The following is an 18063-nucleotide window of genomic DNA, read 5'->3' as shown; positions in this document are numbered from 1 at the left end:
GTATCTTGTTTCTCATTACTACATGACAAAAACGAAATCTATTCCTGACTATTAGAATTCTACTAGTATACTAATGCAAATGCTGCAATCTGATTGGTTGAGCTACTCGTATACTATGGCCATTAGAGTGCGGTGGCTGTCGGTCGTCCACGAAATGCAACGTTTTTATCGTTTTTCCGAATTTTTGGCAGAAAGTTTAGATGTAAATGGATCATTAAATTCCTGAGACGACTAAAAGAAGGATCATAAGAGTTTCTTGACCTTAAAATCATGAAATTATTGAGTTAACGGGTGCGCGGGCGTAAACACCTGCAAATTTACCAAGGATATTTCAATACCTGCGATTTTGTTATAGTGTGAAGTTCAATAATGCGTACAAAAATAATTGGAAACCGTTATTTGCGTTCATTCCAGTTAGAATTCTACTAAAACAATTAGATTATTCGCTCTCGATTTCTATGAGGCGATAGTTGATGAGGCCGAAGGCCGAATCAACTATCACCTCTCTCGAACTCATAATCTAATTGTTAATTATTTGGTTTGCATCTCCCTTCCCCAGCAGTGGCACAAGCCTAGAGGAAGAAGTATCTCATCAGAACCATTGATGAACATGGTTTTTAAGAAACCCAAATTAGCACTTCAGTACAAACGTCACCTGGCATTTCTTGTTCATTGTATCGTGCAATTAAGACAGTCCAAAAGATTGAAAGTTTCAAAGCCCATTTGCAAGAGTTGAGCAAGAATTGTGGGCGCAGTTCGTACATGAATGCTGAGGGTGAAAAAGTACCCGCGAGAGTTAGCCCTGCACCCTTGGGAGGATATTTCAGCTATCAAATGGCACCCACTGAAGGAAACTTCAAAGTTGCATGCAATGTTGACTTTTCCAAGCAACGTAACAGTGACAGTGTTCCCATAACAATTTATCCATCTTTACCAGTATCTTATTTTTCCCCCTGTTTATTGTCACATGGTGCCCTTCACAACATCAGTAATTTTATGCTTCCTTGAAAATAAGTGAACAGGAGGATGCTGTTACACTCGGTATGAAACACAAACACAACGCAACAATAGCCGATGGTGGAGTGAAAGCAGATCCAGATCGACAGCTTCAACATTTGGAGACATTTTAAATCGAAAATCTATCAGTAATTATTTTCTTAAGCGGCTTGTTAGGGACATGAATACCTCTGGAAACCTAAGAAATTTGCCAGAGCCCTTGTTAAACGGTATTGAACATGAATGTAAAGCCCACCTGATGAGACAAAGGACACCCAATAGGAAATTGCTGAAATTAAATGCCCCTGCAAACACCGAAATGTCATACCCAAGACAGCATGTGCTGGTGATAGTCAATTTAATCTGCAGCTGAATGATGGCTTCCCAGTTTTAAAGACAAACCACAAATTCTATTATCAGGTTTAAGGGCAAATGGGAATAACAGAGGCAAGGTGGTGCGACTTTGTTACCTACACATTTCAAGGGATGGTCATTAAACGTATTTACTATAATGCAGACTTTGTTACCACTATGTTGGTAAAATTAGAACAGTTTTTCTTTAAGCATTTTGCTAAATATTTCAAGGCACTACCAGTGCCAGTTGAAGTGTGTGCTGTCCCAACAACTGGCACAGTCACTGTTATGGCAACATCAGCAAGCGGTATCAGTGGATGACAAATTACTTCTACTTACTAAAGTAAAGTTTTAAAAGGACACCTCCCTGATATTTAAAGATACAAACCACCTACTAATTATTACAAACAGTCCACATTTGAGTCAGACTACCAGCTAAAAACAGTGGAATAGCTTGATCAAAAACGTAGAAGTTTTTCACCTTGTTTATGGCACTTTCTACATGAATTCGCTCTGATGCTATTTCTAGAGTGGTAATGACTTTTAAAAGGGTCTGTTGACTTCGCAAACCAAGAAACGGGGGGATGTTTAGGCCGCCAACACCAATAGGTTCAAAGAGGTCTTTACATATTTTATGGCTCTTGTACTGTGCAAAACTAAAGAGGATGGGCTCTTGGGGGTATTTGTCCTTGAATGACTGGGGCATTGCCTTGTCTATTTTCTGTCCGTCCGACCAAATGTTGAGGTAGCCCAATTTTAAGTACGAAAAATTGACCCAGGAAATGCAGATCCTGTTTGCTGTGGAAACATGCACTCTGAATCTGTGGGCCAAATCAAGTTCAAATAACGCAAGCCTCATTCTGACAGGGACCATAAAGAAGTCATCCAGGGTACTGAGTTTTCGATGCCCTGGCACCAATCCACATCACTTGATACTGAAAATTCTAAATCTTCTGTAGTGCTGTTAGCATAAACAATGTTCTCACCATTCTCACCTGGGTTTAAAACAACTTTTAGTAACCAGAAGGGTTTTATAATTTGGAAATCCCGTGTAAAAATTGATGTCCGAATCAGAGTCTTTAAATCTTGTCATTCCAAACAGGCTGTTGAGAAGCTCGTCGACGTTCTTCAAAGGATGCTTAATTTCTAGCGGTAGAGACTTAATTTGTTTTTCTAGCTTTGCAATATATATATTAATGTGCGCGCAAATCGCTGATTTCGTCCGAAGCGGAGGATGGCTGTTTTCGCTCACGCTACGGAAGATTGGCATCTCAACTGCTGAAGAGGGATGTTGCGACCGCTTACGTGACGCCTTCCTTTTAGGAGATGCTGCATCATCTATTAAATATCGGCGACCTGTCAAACTTTTACAAGAAACAGTTGGCTTAAAATGTAACGAACAGATCTTAGTTCGTTCTGGGGAGATACATCCCGCCAAATTTTTATAAGCCAAGCCTAAAACGAAAATAGGATGAATGAACAACGACAACAAGAAACACAACAAAACAAAACAAAACAAAACAAAACAAAACAAAACAAAACAAAACAAAACAAAACAAAACAAAACAAAACAAAACAAAACAAAACAAAACAAAACAAAACAAAACAAAACAAAACAAAACAAAACAAAAACAAAACAAAACAAAACGAAGCAGAGCAAAGCAAAGCAAAGCAAAGCAAAGCAAAGCAAAGCAAAGCAAAGCAAAGCAAAGCAAAGCAAAGCAAAGCAAAACAAAACAAAACAAAACAAAAACCAGTTAATTACTAGAAAAGGAGGGAGAGTAGTCCTATTATTAAATAATATCTAAAGTGTAAGAAGAGCTGGTAGCGTGGCCGAGTGGTCTAAGGCGCTGGTTTTAGGCACCAGTCATTTCGATGGCGTGGGTTCGAATCCCACCGCTGCCACACCATTATCTTTTGTGAAAAGTCACTAGCCAAACTTATCTCCAAAAATCTAATAAACCTGTAGAAATATTGTCGTAATATACACAATGATGCCTTTAAAAACTTTAGCACTATAGAAGGAAATTTTTCTCCCTACTCATTGTCTCATAATTATGCTGCAATACATTTTGCACCGAAAGCTACCCATTGAAACACCCCTTTAGATGAACACGTCTAGCAACGCTTTACTTACAGGAAGCATTACATAAAGTCAAGAGAAAAAGTTCAAAAGTAAAAAAAAAATAAAAATACGAAGTGCAATCAAGGTTCACTCTATGGGTAAACAATTATTACTGCAACGAAAACTTTGGGAAATACTGAAAGAATTTTTCGAAGCCGTTTAAGGCAGCGTCTCGCGCAATTTGTCTTGCGATTGGGCAACAAAATTCCCTAACGTATAACAAATCTTTATAAGATCTTTGTATTATTTTAATAAGCAAAAACCATCAAATCCTACTTTTGTATACAGGCATACCGTAAACTGCTGCTTATAAAGCCCTCCGGGTATAGGCCCATCTACCAACAAAATGACCAAAAAATACATCCGGTTATAAGCCATTCCCCCCCCTCCCCCGGACATAACTCCCCTCTAGCTTTCCTTGTTTTGAATTTCTTTTTATTATGATGTTTTAAAGCTTAATTACCATTAAATGAAAAACATGTTTCCATCAACATGTACAGCTATAGCTCATTTCGAAACCGTTTTTTTTTTTTTTTTTTTTTTTTTTTAAATTCCGGTTGTTGCCCCCTCGGACATAAGCCCCTCCGTTTATCAGCTCATCTAAAAGCCATTACGAAGTTGTAGAAGGCCTGGGCTTGTAAGCGGCCAGTGGTGCATCCAGATCTTGAGCTAAGGGGGAGGGGGCTTGCTTGCTCTGCCGGCTTTTCTTCTCTCTGCGATTTTTTCTTTTTATACCCAAAGTAAAGAGGGGGCGCGGGGGGGCAGGCCTCCCCTAGATCAGTTTACGGTACTTAAAGATGCAATAAAATAATAAATAATGCATGATTAAATGTATCAGAGGATAGAGCGAGAGAAAGTGTCTTGAAACTTTGAACGCGATGTTGGCAGTAAGTCTTCATGTGTTTGGTTTCTATCTTTCTCTCCTTTAAAATGGCCATGGCTATAGAAACTACATTTTAAATTGTGGTGTTTGGTTTTACACTGGGTGAACTTGTAATCTCGCTAATTAGGCAACTGAAAAGTGGGCAATTATTTCCGGCTAGATAGTCTCATTATACGGGGATAATCTTGTAAAACAAGCTAACACAGCGTCTAGATTATTCAGGGCACTACTTAGTTTGAAAATATGTTTCAATAATTTCAAACAGTGGCTCTGCTGCTTAACGTACCAATCTTTATTTCATGGCAGGTGTTATTTTAATAGTATTGCTAACTCGTTAAATTTGCAGTTTAATTTAATTGCACGAAAAGTAAATACAGGAAAACAAAGCTCTTTCTTTGTTTGATTAGTAGTGACGGGAAGAGGATATAAAATGAAAATATGACGGAAATTCAGAACTTTTATAGAATCTTGTGTTTCCTCCGATCCAAAGACAAACAACGATATTACACCATCGTATTCTTCTGTTTCAGTAACAAAAGATTCTCCTTCCTTTTAGCTTTGCAATGGAGAGAGTCTTTGAGAAATCACTGTGTCTTGGAACTGGAATACCTTTTGCGCTGCTGTCAATAGTCATTTCTGTTCCTAATGCAATTGTGTTGACCGCGTTGTACAGAAATCCTCTTCGCTGCTTCAGGAAAACGTTCTTGATAGTTTTGGTGTTCATGTCAGCGGTTGATCTGTATGTTGGAATCGTGGTTTGCTCCTCAGAAGCAATAACTCGATTTGTGTGCGCTTTTGGTGATAAACAAATCACACAAGAGGCGACATTGCTAGAATATTGGGTTACATTGGAGTTAACAGTTCTATTCTGTTGGTGACGGCGATGTCAGTGGATCGCTTCGTGGCTGTAGTGTTTCCTCATTTCTATCTTCACAAAGTAAAACCAAGGAAACTTGCTTTATGCAACACAAGCATAGTGGTTTTTTCATCGATTTTTGCCTCAATCCAACTGACTGGAATTCCAATTGATGTTTACCTTCTAATAGATATACATTTGCACACGACATTTCCTCTTGTGACGACCATTTTAGCCTACACGGGGATATTCTTCGTTTTAAGAAAACGCTCCCGAGTTGATTTTCAAAGGCAAACATCCATGCCCAGCAACCCAACACTTCTCGATAGGAGACGATTAAAAACTGCCCAAATGGAACGAAAAATTGCTACAACTTCGTTTCTCATTTTACTTTCCCTAATTATCTCAATCATCCCATATTTTGTAGCAATTCTTCTGGAAGCAAACTGCAATGGTTGCCGTGGTGAAAAGTGGTTGTTCGCGCTCAGAGAGTCACTATCAGTATTTCTTTTTCTTAATTCGGTCGTTAATCCTTTCTTAACTGCATTTCGTATCAATGAATTGATGCATTCCGTAAAGATTGTCCTTGGTCTAAGAAATCAGCATGGTTTAAGTAGTTCTGGTAGTTTTTTGCCGCCAACCTCAGTAGGCAAAGTTGTTTCTTTGTGAACAATATGTTAATCAAGGATTTACCGAAAAATGTCCGTCAGCTGCGTGGCACTTGGGTAAAGACTTGCATGAAAGTGTTCAATAAGAATAATCACGAATAAAAGTGCCATATATCGGGTAAAGTTCCCAGACGTTTCGGGATTGGCCCTTCAGCAGTGGAGAACCATGTTCGTTGAAATCAGTGTAGCGTGTGCATACGCCATGGATCTGAAATTGAAATTACAAAAGTAAGTCGGAATTTAGGCCGCGCAGATGACTGGTGGCGAGTTTGAAAATCAGGCGCAACTCCAGCCGTTTTTGTTGGGAGGTCACGCCGCGGAGCAAAATTCCACGAACAAGGACATCGTCAATAGAATGTCCAGCTGCGTTAACATGCTCAATGACGGGAAAACCAGTTGATTTGGGAAGACTGGTAAAATGTGAACGACAAACGACCATTAAAAACTCTAACTGCAGAAAATACGAAGCTAAGTGGACCACTCTCTGCATTTGCGATGCGTAAACAGTCAATTTGTTTTTCCTTTGGTACTTTTTTGCACAAATGTTACAATGCCTGTTTTAATATTCCCAATAACGAATGTGGCCGTGGTGCCATGTTTATTATTTCTTTGAGTTTCTGTACTTCATGTTGTAATTATTTTTTGCATTGTCCTTCTGTGTAATGTAGCCTAAAATCTTTAGCGATATAACGTAGTTTACGTTAGTTTTAGTGCTAGTTGTTCGTGTGCGTTATTTTTAGTGGTGTGGTTGTTAATTTCTTCTTTGGTTTTTGCTTTAAAAAGGTGATAAAAAACATTGTAAGCAGTGTACTATTAAGAATTTATTGTATTAGCATCAATTTTGTAAGCAAGCAGGTTAAATGAAAATATTGTAAGTAATGTAGAAATCAAATTGTCCTTTAGTTTGTAGTAGTTTGTATTGTAAGTAGGGCAGCATATAATTTATCACGCTGTTATTGTAAGATAGTTGTGTGCTGGTATGTAGATTCGTTGGTATGCAGGTTACGTTATTATGCTAAGAATCGAATATTTAAGGAGTTTGTCTGTTAGGAGTTGTCGCTCGAAGGCATCACCGCTTTAGATCGCTTCATTCTAGAAATTTTGTTGTAGTAAAGTTTACGTGTTTTTGTTTAGTACATTTGTTGTATTTATAACTATCCTAGGGCTACTTATGTTCATTTTTTCTTTTTATCAATAAAAGAGATGCAACCCCCCCCCCTACCCCCACCTATGCGACTGGTGTTTTCTTACTTGTACTAAGTTAGAAATTATTTTGGTTTCGTTTCACTGCAGAGTGATTAGACAACAAAGTTTTTTGTTGTGTGTCAATAAATAAATGTTAAAAAATAAAAACCAAAACAGCTAGACTAAAATCCATGCAGAAGCCAGATTAAAAAAAAAAAAAAAAGCTTTCGGACAAATGCACGAATATTCTTTGTATTGAGGAAACGATCCCGAATCGATTTACAGAGGCAAACCACTATGCTTAGGAACCAGCCGGTCAAGAGTTTCGTCGCAAAATGGAGCAAAACCTTGTAAGAAATTCGTTTCAAGATAAGATAATTTAGTTTGTGTGTAAACTTGCCCCTGATTTGTCCCATTTGGACTGATCTATGCACCCACCTTAGCGTCTGATCAGTCTCTCTTGTTTTCGGATCTTTTTTGCGCAATCATTGCTGTAAGAGCCCTGTTGCAAGTGCCTTGTCTGCGAGAGCGCCTTGTTTCAGCCGCGGAGTATCTCACGAGAGCGGCCAAGCCGCAGTTCTCGTGACCGCGCCACCAAAACAGAGCACCCTCTAGCGAAATCCCGTCAATCACGTAGGATGATGGAAAATATTAAACGGTTATACGTGGGAGGTGCGGTGGCCTCATGGTTAGTGCGTTCGACTCCGGATCGAGCGGGTTCTCTGGGTTCGAGCCCTGGCCAGGACATTGCGTTGTGTTCTTGCGTGGTGCCCTTGTTCGCCTGTCACCCAGGCGTGTACGTGGGTACCGGCGACTTTAATGCTGTGGGTAACCCTGCGATGGACTAGCATCCCATTCAGGTGGGAATAGAAATATTCCTAGCTCACTTCATGCTACGGAAACCGGGATAAGCTCCGGCCTGATGGGCCACTTGACTCATATGCAGACTTTACCAACCAATACGGATTTACTGTGCGCATTGAGGATTTTAACTCTGTTGGTTACCTCAACAAACACAAGCAGTGAATTAAATAGCAATTGCCTGCCTTTAAAAATGGAAGCCTTTCTTATCAGCGCTGATTTCTTAGGGGTGAGAACTTCGAGATAAAGGCGACTAAGGTGATCATCCTCACAGTTATCCGGGTACCTTTTAGGAAAAGCTTGTCAGAGAGTGTGAAATTCGAAGCTATCATCTGTAATGCTATCTAAAGTTTAGAACATTCTAGTAAACGGTAAATAATTAGTAAATAAATAATATATTAAAGGGTAAACTGACTCTGAACCACGCCCTCAAAAACAAATGTTTTTACATGGTGTTTATTGCAGCAATTAGGATTTGTTGATCAAAATTCGTTACGATTATCCTAGTCTTTTTCACTTCTCTCTGAGTTCTCTCCTTGTAGATTGTCGGCTTATCCATCATCTTGGACTGGATATCTGTTTTGATAAATACAACTACCATATTCCCTGCAGGCGCTTCTCTTAGAGAGAATTGGCCCGGCATTGAGAATTTCTGTCATAACACCGAACTTCAATGTCATATGTTTCCTTGACTGAATTTGACCTACAACTTACAAAAAAGTTTTGATCTATCACTATTTCAGTTCAAATACACTATTACTGCATGACTGGACGTCAATTTTCGTCGCTGCGCCGTCATCACTTCGATTTGCCCGAGACGCATTTCTTGAAAGGTTTCCATTGTTTACTGCTAAAAAAAATAATCGTTTCTGAAGCGATCCGTGATCTACAGTTAAACTTAAATAGTTAAGCCAGCTGTTAGCATCTTTAAGAGTGGTTTTCACTTGAGAGTCGTGAAGGAATTGGTTTTGCATTACAACCCTAAACGAGGAAAAGGTTGTTGTTATTCATCGTGGTAGATGCAATAATAAAGTGTATTATCGTTTGTCTCACGATGTAGTCACTTGAGATGTAGATCGCGACGTTTCGACTGCTTACATGGACATAAGGTAAAACGGCGGTGGATTTAAATTCCGCGACAGGCTCTCTTCTTAGGGTTGTTCGTGCCTTTGTGATCTTCTGTACAAAAGATGAGGGATATCGGTTAGAACGTCGCGATCTACATCTCAAGTGACTACATCGTGAGAAAAACGATAATACACTTTATTATAACCCTAAACGATTGGATTAAAAAACTCGCCCCACTTTTTCAAATTAAGAACGTAAATAACAGATGTTTTGAAACTTCAAAACGCCATTGAGGTCACTGAGAAACGAAAACGTCTCTATATATCTAGCCTTTCCATGTAATTATCTTTTTTTTTTTTTTTACGGTAACTGCAGAGATTCTCGCGCTCATTGGCTAATTATCATTGTCAATAAGCGGACAGACACATGAATTTATAATTTGTGCAATGCGTCAAGAACGATAGCGGACAATTTGACAATTTGTTATCGTAAAAAACAATTAACGTCAGTTTTTCATGGGTCTGTCCTATTATCGACACTGAATTTCGTCATAACATTGTCAAAGTAGTCTGCGGATCCACAGCTACTTTGACAATGTTATGACGAATTCATGATCAATAACAGGACAGACGCATGAAAAACTGACGTCAATTTGTTAAGTTTACGTAGTTTATATGAAATACATGCGAAATAATTTTTCTTTTTCTTTTGAATTTCTTTCCTATACGTTCCCTCTTATTGTTTTTAACATGAGAGAATAAAATTCATATCTTCTAACAACCGTGTAATTTTTTTTTATATAGACAAACTGACTGTTGCAACAACCAACAGTGAAAAAGTGGAAAATGACGTCATCAATATCCTCACAAGCGAGGATATGGAAAATACGCCACTTGGGTCCCGAATGTAGTTTGAGCGAGCGGTTTATTTTCCAGTAAGTAAAACACTCGTGTTTATATCATAAATCGTAATTATAACTAAACTGAATAACGAAGACGTCTTCTCGTTCCGTATATACTACTGTACTGTAGTTTCATTTCCTTTCAAAGCTCATCCTGATAGACTTCCTCAAAGGTAACTGATCCACATTGAATGAGCTATTAGCAATAATCACCTTGTGCCATTATGTTAGCCTATTATTAGCAGGCGCTCGAGTAACAATAGGAAACGAGTTCGAGTTGGCGCGCGTGTAGAAGTCGAACGAATCCGCTGCACGAGAGGTCCGCAAAAATTATTGTTAGTTCCGTTATCAGCATGAAAATTTCGCACTGGCTGAGAACGACCAAAGGAAATAATTCAAGACTTCAATATGTCAGACTAGTCGCGTAGGCCTCATAATTTGTAATGAAAAACCCGTTTTGTTCAAAACTCTTTCATACCCAGTTGCGTGCAATTTCGGTCGATTAAATAGAATTTTAGCGCAAGGGTGTTGGGGCGACAAAAATACTTGCCGAGGATTTTACGCACAAAGAGAATTGAAAAGAGTTATGCTGCTAAGGGAAATGTTGTTTTCGTTGAGAAAAGAAAACAAACATATAAAGTATTCCGAGATGCCCCGATTACGCTACTCTCAGCACTAGCTTACTTTTCACCGGGACATCTTTAACTGTTACTTGATGAAAAACGAGCTTTCTGGAAAACTGTCAAAGGTTAATTTAAGTCTTATTACCTTATTTTTTTTTTTGACCCATTACTACTAGGTGAAGGTAAAGTCTGCATAGTAGCCGAGTGGCCCATCAAGCCGTAGCCTATCTCTGCTTCTGTAACATGAAACCACTATAGGAGTATTTCTACTCCCCCCTGGATGAGATGGTAGTCCATCGCAGGGTTGCCCGCAGCTTAATTTAGCCGGTGCTCTTTATACACCTGGGTTCAGAGAGGCCCAACGAGTGTAAAGGGTCTTGTCCACGAACACAACACAATGTCCCAGGCCAGGACTCGGACCCGAACCGCTCGATACGGAGATGAGCGCACTAACCATGAGGCCATCGTGTCTCCCTTTACTAGGTAGACGATTAATTAACCTGAGGGTGGCAGAGAAGGGGGGGGGGGTGCAGTGTCAAGATCACGTCTCACGGAAAATAAATGGGTCCTTTCACAATTCACGGGAAGCAAAATCGGAATTTCACGTTTTACGAAAACAAAATGGCATTTTTGCATAACTCCCAAGGAATCAGCCTTGTTATTTAGATTTCTTTATCATCCGCCCACTTCTTGTCCTGCGCGCGGCAAAACGAAATTCAAGAAAGAACACGAAGGGGGAGATTGTCCTGTCACGGCGACGCAATATTGTTAATTACGGTTGAAAATAATGGAAGACACAACCAGAATCACAGTTCAAGACGAATTAAACACTTCTTTCTCATTTCACGGAGAACTGTTTTGAAAAAATTACGGTTCACGGCTTCTAATGAAATCACGATTCACAAGAAGAAAACATTTCACGGGAAAAAAATTAGGCCATTCGCGAATCACGAAAATATCCTTTACCACCCTGTAATCAACAAAAAACAAATAGGCGGACAAACTGACAGTTTTCTAAATATCTTTAATTAAGTTACTCAATCTATTTTCTCAATAACGCTATGTATCTTACAACAAATTCGTCTTTAATTTCTAGCTATATTACCAAGCTTTGTTCCTTAACGTTCTCTACAGTAGTAAGCCTAGTCGCTCTTTTCATCGGCCACTGTTTAAATCACATGAACCTATTTTTATTTCATGACTGTGAAGCGCGGACTCAATCTGGGCACACCGACTAAAGAAAAGTGGCGGGAACATGCATATGACCAGTGTAGTATGGTATTGTGTCACAGTAAAAGTAAAGGAATACTGAATGTCATTTCAAGTCTCCTCGATACAGAATACGGAAGAAGCACTGACTCGTCTCCTGTCGGCCTCTTGTGTCGTGGAAGGTGATAGTCGAGAAACATGCAGTCCGAGTGATACTATACTCCGCGGGATCGTTTAATGGAAGCTTCAAGTCAATAAGTAACATTAGCGTTGTAGCCTGCGATTCTCTTAATCAATTTTCTATGGTGTTCTAGATGAGCTCTTCCTATATTTTACCTTGTGAATCATCACTCTGAAGAAAATACGCCAAAACGTATAAGAAATATGGTGCCCTCTAGACTAATCATTAACTACCTTCTATTTCTTTGTTTTCTTTTGTTTTGTTTTGTTTTTAAACTCAAGTAACTACTTCTGAACCGTGCACTTATTACAAAACTGATTATATGCCATCAGTAAACCTCAAAAAACCATGTCATGGATTAACTATATTCCATATTCCATATTCCATATGAAGAAAAACTGAAAATTATGATAAAATGTATCATTTTTAGCTGTATAACATTTAATTTCGCTAGTATTTACTCTAGTACAGGTATAATCAATGTAGGATAATGATTGATAAGCAATGTGTACCACGTTAAACTAGCTAAAGATAGAGAAACTTTCTTTTTTTCAGTGCAGAGGTGGACAGAATTGATTTATCGACGTTTCTGAATCACTTCTAATCGTCTTTCTTTTTTTGGTAAAAATTTGAGGTTTACTCACTACGTACATGTAATAACTATATTTTTTGACTTAGTCAGTGCCACAATAGCGGAGAGCACAGTTCGGTGTACCGTTGAAGTAATACACATAGAAAGAGCCACAGTTTCTCACTTGAATGTTTGTGTACCATTTACAACAGTTTGAATCCCAGTGAAAGCAGACCTGCCTGGTGACTTCGCCATCAGCCACTGTAGGATGACTACCATTTAACCAGCCGGTCGCATCAGTGTGACACCTGTTTTTAGGTGGACATGAAGTAGGCATTCTAGTTCCCGCAGACCCTTGAAAACGGAATCAACCAGGGCCAAGTCCACGATCGCACTTGTCGTGGGGATTGAACGTGTAGGTCACCTTTCTGTCAGCACTGGTCAAAGCTTGATAGTTTTGACATTCTGAGAAACAAAAAGATTTTTATCTGTTAACCAAACTAAACTTCAATTTGGCGATTAGTTCACAGTGACGTCAATTTGCTGTTACATCATTACAAAGAAATTATAGGAGGTCAGTCCACCGAGTAAGTTTCAGAAACACCGAAAGTACGTTTAACTGTGGATCTCGTGTGAAAAACTATGTGGGTTTGACAACTATATGTAACAAAGAAACTGAACAATTCAAACAATGGTATTAAAGGGCAAAATGTCGTGTTAATTGTACATGCAATCTGTCTTTATTTAGTTTTTGTAATACCTTAATGTTAATGTGTTGCTTGCTCTGTCAACAAAGGGTGAGATCATACAGCACCTTGCCTTAAGGTCGGCGCACACGAGGGGACTAGTCCCTGCAACTAGTGCCATGAAGTGTTTACAGGAAGAGACTGGTCGCAAGGACTTGTTTCACGTACAGTTCACACGAAGCGTTTTGAGGAACAAGTCGCAGAGACTTGCCCCAAAAATTCAATCTGGTTTGAATTCGTGGGACTAGTCGCAAGGACCAAACTTTGTCGCTGCGGCTCGATTTTGAAGCAAAAATGGCCAGTTCACACGATGGGACTTGTCCCCGCGACTTGTTGGAGGGACTATTCACAGGGACTAGCCCCGTCGTGTGTGCCGCCCTTTAATTCCATGAAATATTAAAGTAATCATGATAAAAATATAAAATGAAATAAAATGAGCATAACCCTAAAAGTAAGAAGACGAGTGGGTCGCTTGATAGTGCTGTTAAATGACCGAAATACAAACATACACCTTTTCGAGACAGTATGCAACTTTCTTCAACCAACAGCACTTATTGACGTTTAATTCTCTACTGAAATACGTGTCCCTAGACCGTCTTACGAATGCAGAAGGCAAACATAAAATTTATTTCGTTTAATCAAGAATAACTTTTTCTGCGAAAAAGGTCAATGACAATAAAAGGTATATATCTATAAGACATTAAAAATGTTCAAGGGGCTGCACACGCCATAGTTGGTCAGTTCCAGCTCATTTTAGCTCAATAAAGTACACGCATGCGCTACGCGTGTGCTTTAGTTAAGCAATAGACCACTCTTTCTATGGGTTTACTGGCGTAATAAACCACGCGGGATGTTGGGAGAACACTCGAAGAGCTTGTCAAATCACGAGCCGTTTTATGTAATAAGTGTGGAAAGAGTCTGTCAATGAGAGGGAAATTTATTGTACTTTCGTGATCAAGTTTCTAATTCTCGTCAAATTCATGAGATGACGCGACAAAGCAATCACAGAGACTGAAAGAATGAATGCACAGACTCAGCACCGGACAAAAAGTCCGCGGAGCAAAGCGACGAAAACAGTTCACGCTAAGAAAGTTTTGAGAAAGGAAAGTAAAAGGTTATCGGTGAAAGGCAAAAAGTATATTAATTAACTCAAAAGTATTCTGACGGGGAAATGCGGGGATTCGTAGTTGGAATCGGTCATCACGAAAGTAAGACTGTACGAAAAGTTTGCAAGTAGTCCAAACTTCATACGCTTGGCGAAGTGATTCAACGCAGTGTTTAACGATAACTTTCCGAAGTTTTGCGAATGGAACAAAGCTAAGTTACAGAAACGCTGCTTCCGAAATTTATTCAGAATTTATTTATTTATGCTGATGGCTATGAAGTCCGTGTTTCCCCTAAATGAAAACTATATTGCTTGAGAAACCAACTTCATGTATCGTGTCATGCATGTATGCATTGAGTTTAAACTAAAAATTATGATAGAAAGATATATTTCCCCTGCTTTTTTGACAACCCAAATTGATCATTCTAGCCCCGCTGACTTCGTCCCCCTAAGACCGTGTAAAGCACCAAAAAAAGGGTTTTAAAACTTCCTTAATTTTAATCTCAAGCGTAACCGGAGTAAGCGTAAAATTGTTCTCGTGGAAAAACGAAAAAGCTTTATACGGCGACCGACTTCGATTCTGGTGTTTTCTTTCCTTGCAAATTGCCATGTATATGTTGAATGATATTTGTGTGATTGATATCTCAGCTAGTGAAAGGCAAAGCTGTTTGTTACATTTGTTAATTGTTATAGAGTTCCGAGTTCTCAAGTTCCCGCGTAGAGCTGCCATAGATCGGGAACCGTGGTTTACCGGTACGATAGAACATAAGTTTAGCAACTCTTTTGACCAATCAGAACGTGCGTACGGTTTCTGAGTTATTTTATTAACAAATACATAGCTTTCTCGAAGTAAAGGTACGGCAGTCTGAAGACAAACCGGACGAAGATATGATATCCGTGATAACGTGATAAAAAGCAAAGTGCTGTACTTCCAAAGAGTTCTACTGAATCAACCGCCCTTATATGTCAGACGCCCCTATATGTCAGACGCCCCTATACGTCAGACGCCCCTATATGTCAGACGCCCCTGTATGTCAGACGACCCTATATTGCAGACGCCCCTATATGTCAGACACTCCTATATGTCAGACGCCCCTATTTGGCAGACGCTCCTATATGTCAGACGCCCCTATATGTCAGACGCCCCTATATGTCAGACGCCCCTATATGTCAGACGCCCCTATATGTCAGATTCCCCTCTATGTGAGACGACCCTATATGTCAGACGCTCCTATATGTCAGACGCCCCTGTTTGTCAGGTAGCGTTATCAGTCCCTTCGGAAAATTCGCAGTGAAGTGAATTTCTATTTGCCAAATTGTGGTAAGCGACTCTTTGTTTTAGAAACTGCCGTCGCGTTTTCTGCTTCGGCGAACTATCTTCAATTGGAGTTGGAAAGTCTTCCTAATGTGAACCCATGCTGTAAGACAGTTCAAGTTCAAATTTTTTTTGTTTTAATTTCGCTCATCCCTGTACGAAAACAATTCTGTTGTTTGTGGAAGTTGTTGTATAAACTGTAATTTTAAACAAATAGTTGTGTCGATTGTCGCCGATAACCTTACGTCTTAAAATAGTAAACCGTATCTGTAATTAAGCTCAGTGCCAAGACACGTTTAGAAGTAGTAGGGGTAATAGCTTGGTAGACTGTAAAATGTGTTAAATTATTCTGTTACGGTTGGAAACCAAGAAAGGATTTTGCTTTTTGACTCTAGTAGTTCTATTAAATAAATGTCATTGAATTCTACACGAGTGTATTAAGCTTACATAAAAAAGAAAGACGCAGCAAACAGGGTAATGGAAGTTAACATGTTTAAGGTAAGACGATTTTATTAGCTTCTATTCTTTAAGTTAATATTCTATCAATGCCGAGGGAAAGAATTCAGCCTAAACGAACGAAACAATAGAAGAGAATTACAGCAACAACAAAAAAAATAAGTCATGGTTTCAATGTTCAGTTTGCATTTAAGCTCACATATATAGTTTGTAAGATATTGAGTACATACATCAGAAATGCAAAGGAAAATGAGAAAAAATCCTACTAAAGAATGAAAATTAATCTTTTTGTAAGGAAATCGTTTCACCTTCAGATTGAATATAACTTGAACGTTGCTACCACTGCGAAAGCTTTACACATTGATCTGCGGATTTGTTCACAAAAAGACTAACAGCAATCGACGACAGGAAGGAAAGAATGAAGGAATGAATGAAGGAAGGAAGAATGGAGAGATGGAAGGCAGGAAGCAAGGAAGGCAGGCAGGAAGAAAGGAAAGAAGGATGGAAGGATGGAAGGAAGGAAGGAAGGAAGGATGGAAGGAAGGAAGGAAGGAAGGATGGATGGAAGGAAGGAAGGAAGGATGGAAGGAGGGAAGGAAGGAAAGAAGGATGGAAGGAAGGAAAGAAGGAAGAAAAGAAGGAAGGAAGGAAGGATGGAAGGATGGAAGGATGGAAGGAAGGATGGAAGGAAGGAAGGAAGGAAGAAAAGAAGGAAGGAAGGAAGGAAGGATGGAAGAATGGAAGGATGGAAGGAAGGATGGAAGGAAGGAAGGAAGGAAAGATGGAAGGAAGGAAGGAAGAAAGAAAAGAAGGAAGGAAGGAAGGATGGAAGGATGGAAGGATGGAAGGATGGAAGGAAGGATGGAAGGAAGGATGGAAGGAAGGAAGGAAACATGGAAGGAAGGAAGGATGGAAGGAAGGAAGGAAGGAAGAAAAGAAGGAAGGAAGTAAGGAAGGATGGAAGGAAGGATGGAAGGAAGGATGGAAGGAAGGAAGGAAGAAAAGAAGGAAGGAAGGATGGAAGGATGGAAGGAAGGATGGAAGGAAGGAAGGATGGAAGGAAGGAAGGATGGAAGGATGGAAGGAAGGCAGGAAGGATGGAAAGAAGGAAGGAAGGAAGAAAAGAAGGAAGGAAGGATGGAAGGATGGAAGGAAGGATGGAAGGAAGGAAGGAAGGATGGAAGGAAGGAAGGAAGGATGGAAAGAAGGAAGGAAGAAAAGAAGGAAGGAAGGAAGGATGGAGGGATGGAAGGATGGAAGGAAGGATGGAAGGAAGGAAAGAAGGAAGGAAGGAAGGAAGGATGGAAGGATGGAAGGAAGGAAGGAAGGAAGGATGGAGGGAAGGAAGGAAGGATGGAAGGAAGGAAGGAAGGAAGGATGGAAGGAAGGAAGGATGGAAGGAAGGAAGGAAGGAAGAAAAGAAGGAAGGAAGTAAGCAAGGATGGAAGGAAGGATGGAAGGAAGGAAGAAAAGAAGGAAGGAAGGAAGGAAGGATGGAAGGATGGAAGGATGGAAGGATGGAAGGAAGGATGGAAGGAAGGAAGGATGGAAGGATGGAAGGAAGGAAGGATGGAAGGAAGGAAGGAAGTAAGAAAAGAAGGAAGGAAGGAAGGATGGAAGGATAGAAGGAAGGATGGAAGGAAGGAAGGATGGATGGAAGGAAGGAAGGATGGAACGAAGGAAGGAAGGATGGAAGGAAGGAAGGAAGGAAGAAAAGAAGGAAGGAAGGAAGGATGGAAGGATGGAAGGATGGAAGGATGGAAGGATGGAAGGATGGAAGGAAGGATGGAAGGAAGGAAAGAAGGAAGAAAAGAAGGAAGGAAGGAAGGAAGGATGGAAGGATGGAAGGAAGGAAGGAAGGATGGAAGGAAGGAAGGAAGGATGGAAGGAAGGAAGGAAGGAAGGATGGAAGGAAGGAAGGATGGAAGGAAGGAAGGAAGAAAAGAAGGAAGGAAGTAAG

The 18063-nt window shown here is 39.8% G+C and overlaps 2 protein-coding genes, 1 non-coding gene and 1 pseudogene across 4 annotated transcripts in view; all 4 read left to right on the top strand.

Annotated features, from left to right (window-relative positions):
• Nucleotides 1–18063, top strand: part of LOC149104702 (uncharacterized) — a 158788-nt gene that overhangs the window by 128074 nt on the left and 12651 nt on the right. The window lies entirely within an intron of this gene.
• Trnal-uag (transfer RNA leucine (anticodon UAG)) lies at nucleotides 3174–3255 on the top strand. Its single transcript has one exon. It is a non-coding gene; the product is annotated as a tRNA-Leu (tRNA).
• On the top strand, nucleotides 4799–7018 carry LOC149104705 (uncharacterized; annotated as a pseudogene).
• LOC149104704 (uncharacterized) overlaps nucleotides 14399–18063 on the top strand; it is an 8799-nt gene continuing 5134 nt past the window's right edge. The window contains exons 1-2 of the mRNA XM_089271321.1: nucleotides 14399–14435; nucleotides 15026–15085. Coding sequence (XP_089127447.1) covers nucleotides 14399–14435; nucleotides 15026–15085 — 97 coding nt within the window. The remainder of the gene's footprint in view (nucleotides 14436–15025; nucleotides 15086–18063) is intronic.

Source organism: Orbicella faveolata, unplaced genomic scaffold, assembly GCF_042242905.1.
Source record: "Orbicella faveolata isolate gen_17 unplaced genomic scaffold, um_ofav_v1 contig_34, whole genome shotgun sequence".
NCBI classification, from domain to species: domain Eukaryota; kingdom Metazoa; phylum Cnidaria; class Anthozoa; order Scleractinia; family Merulinidae; genus Orbicella; species Orbicella faveolata.
Note: the sequence above shows the minus strand (reverse complement) of the source record. Positions and strands in the feature narration are given on the sequence as shown.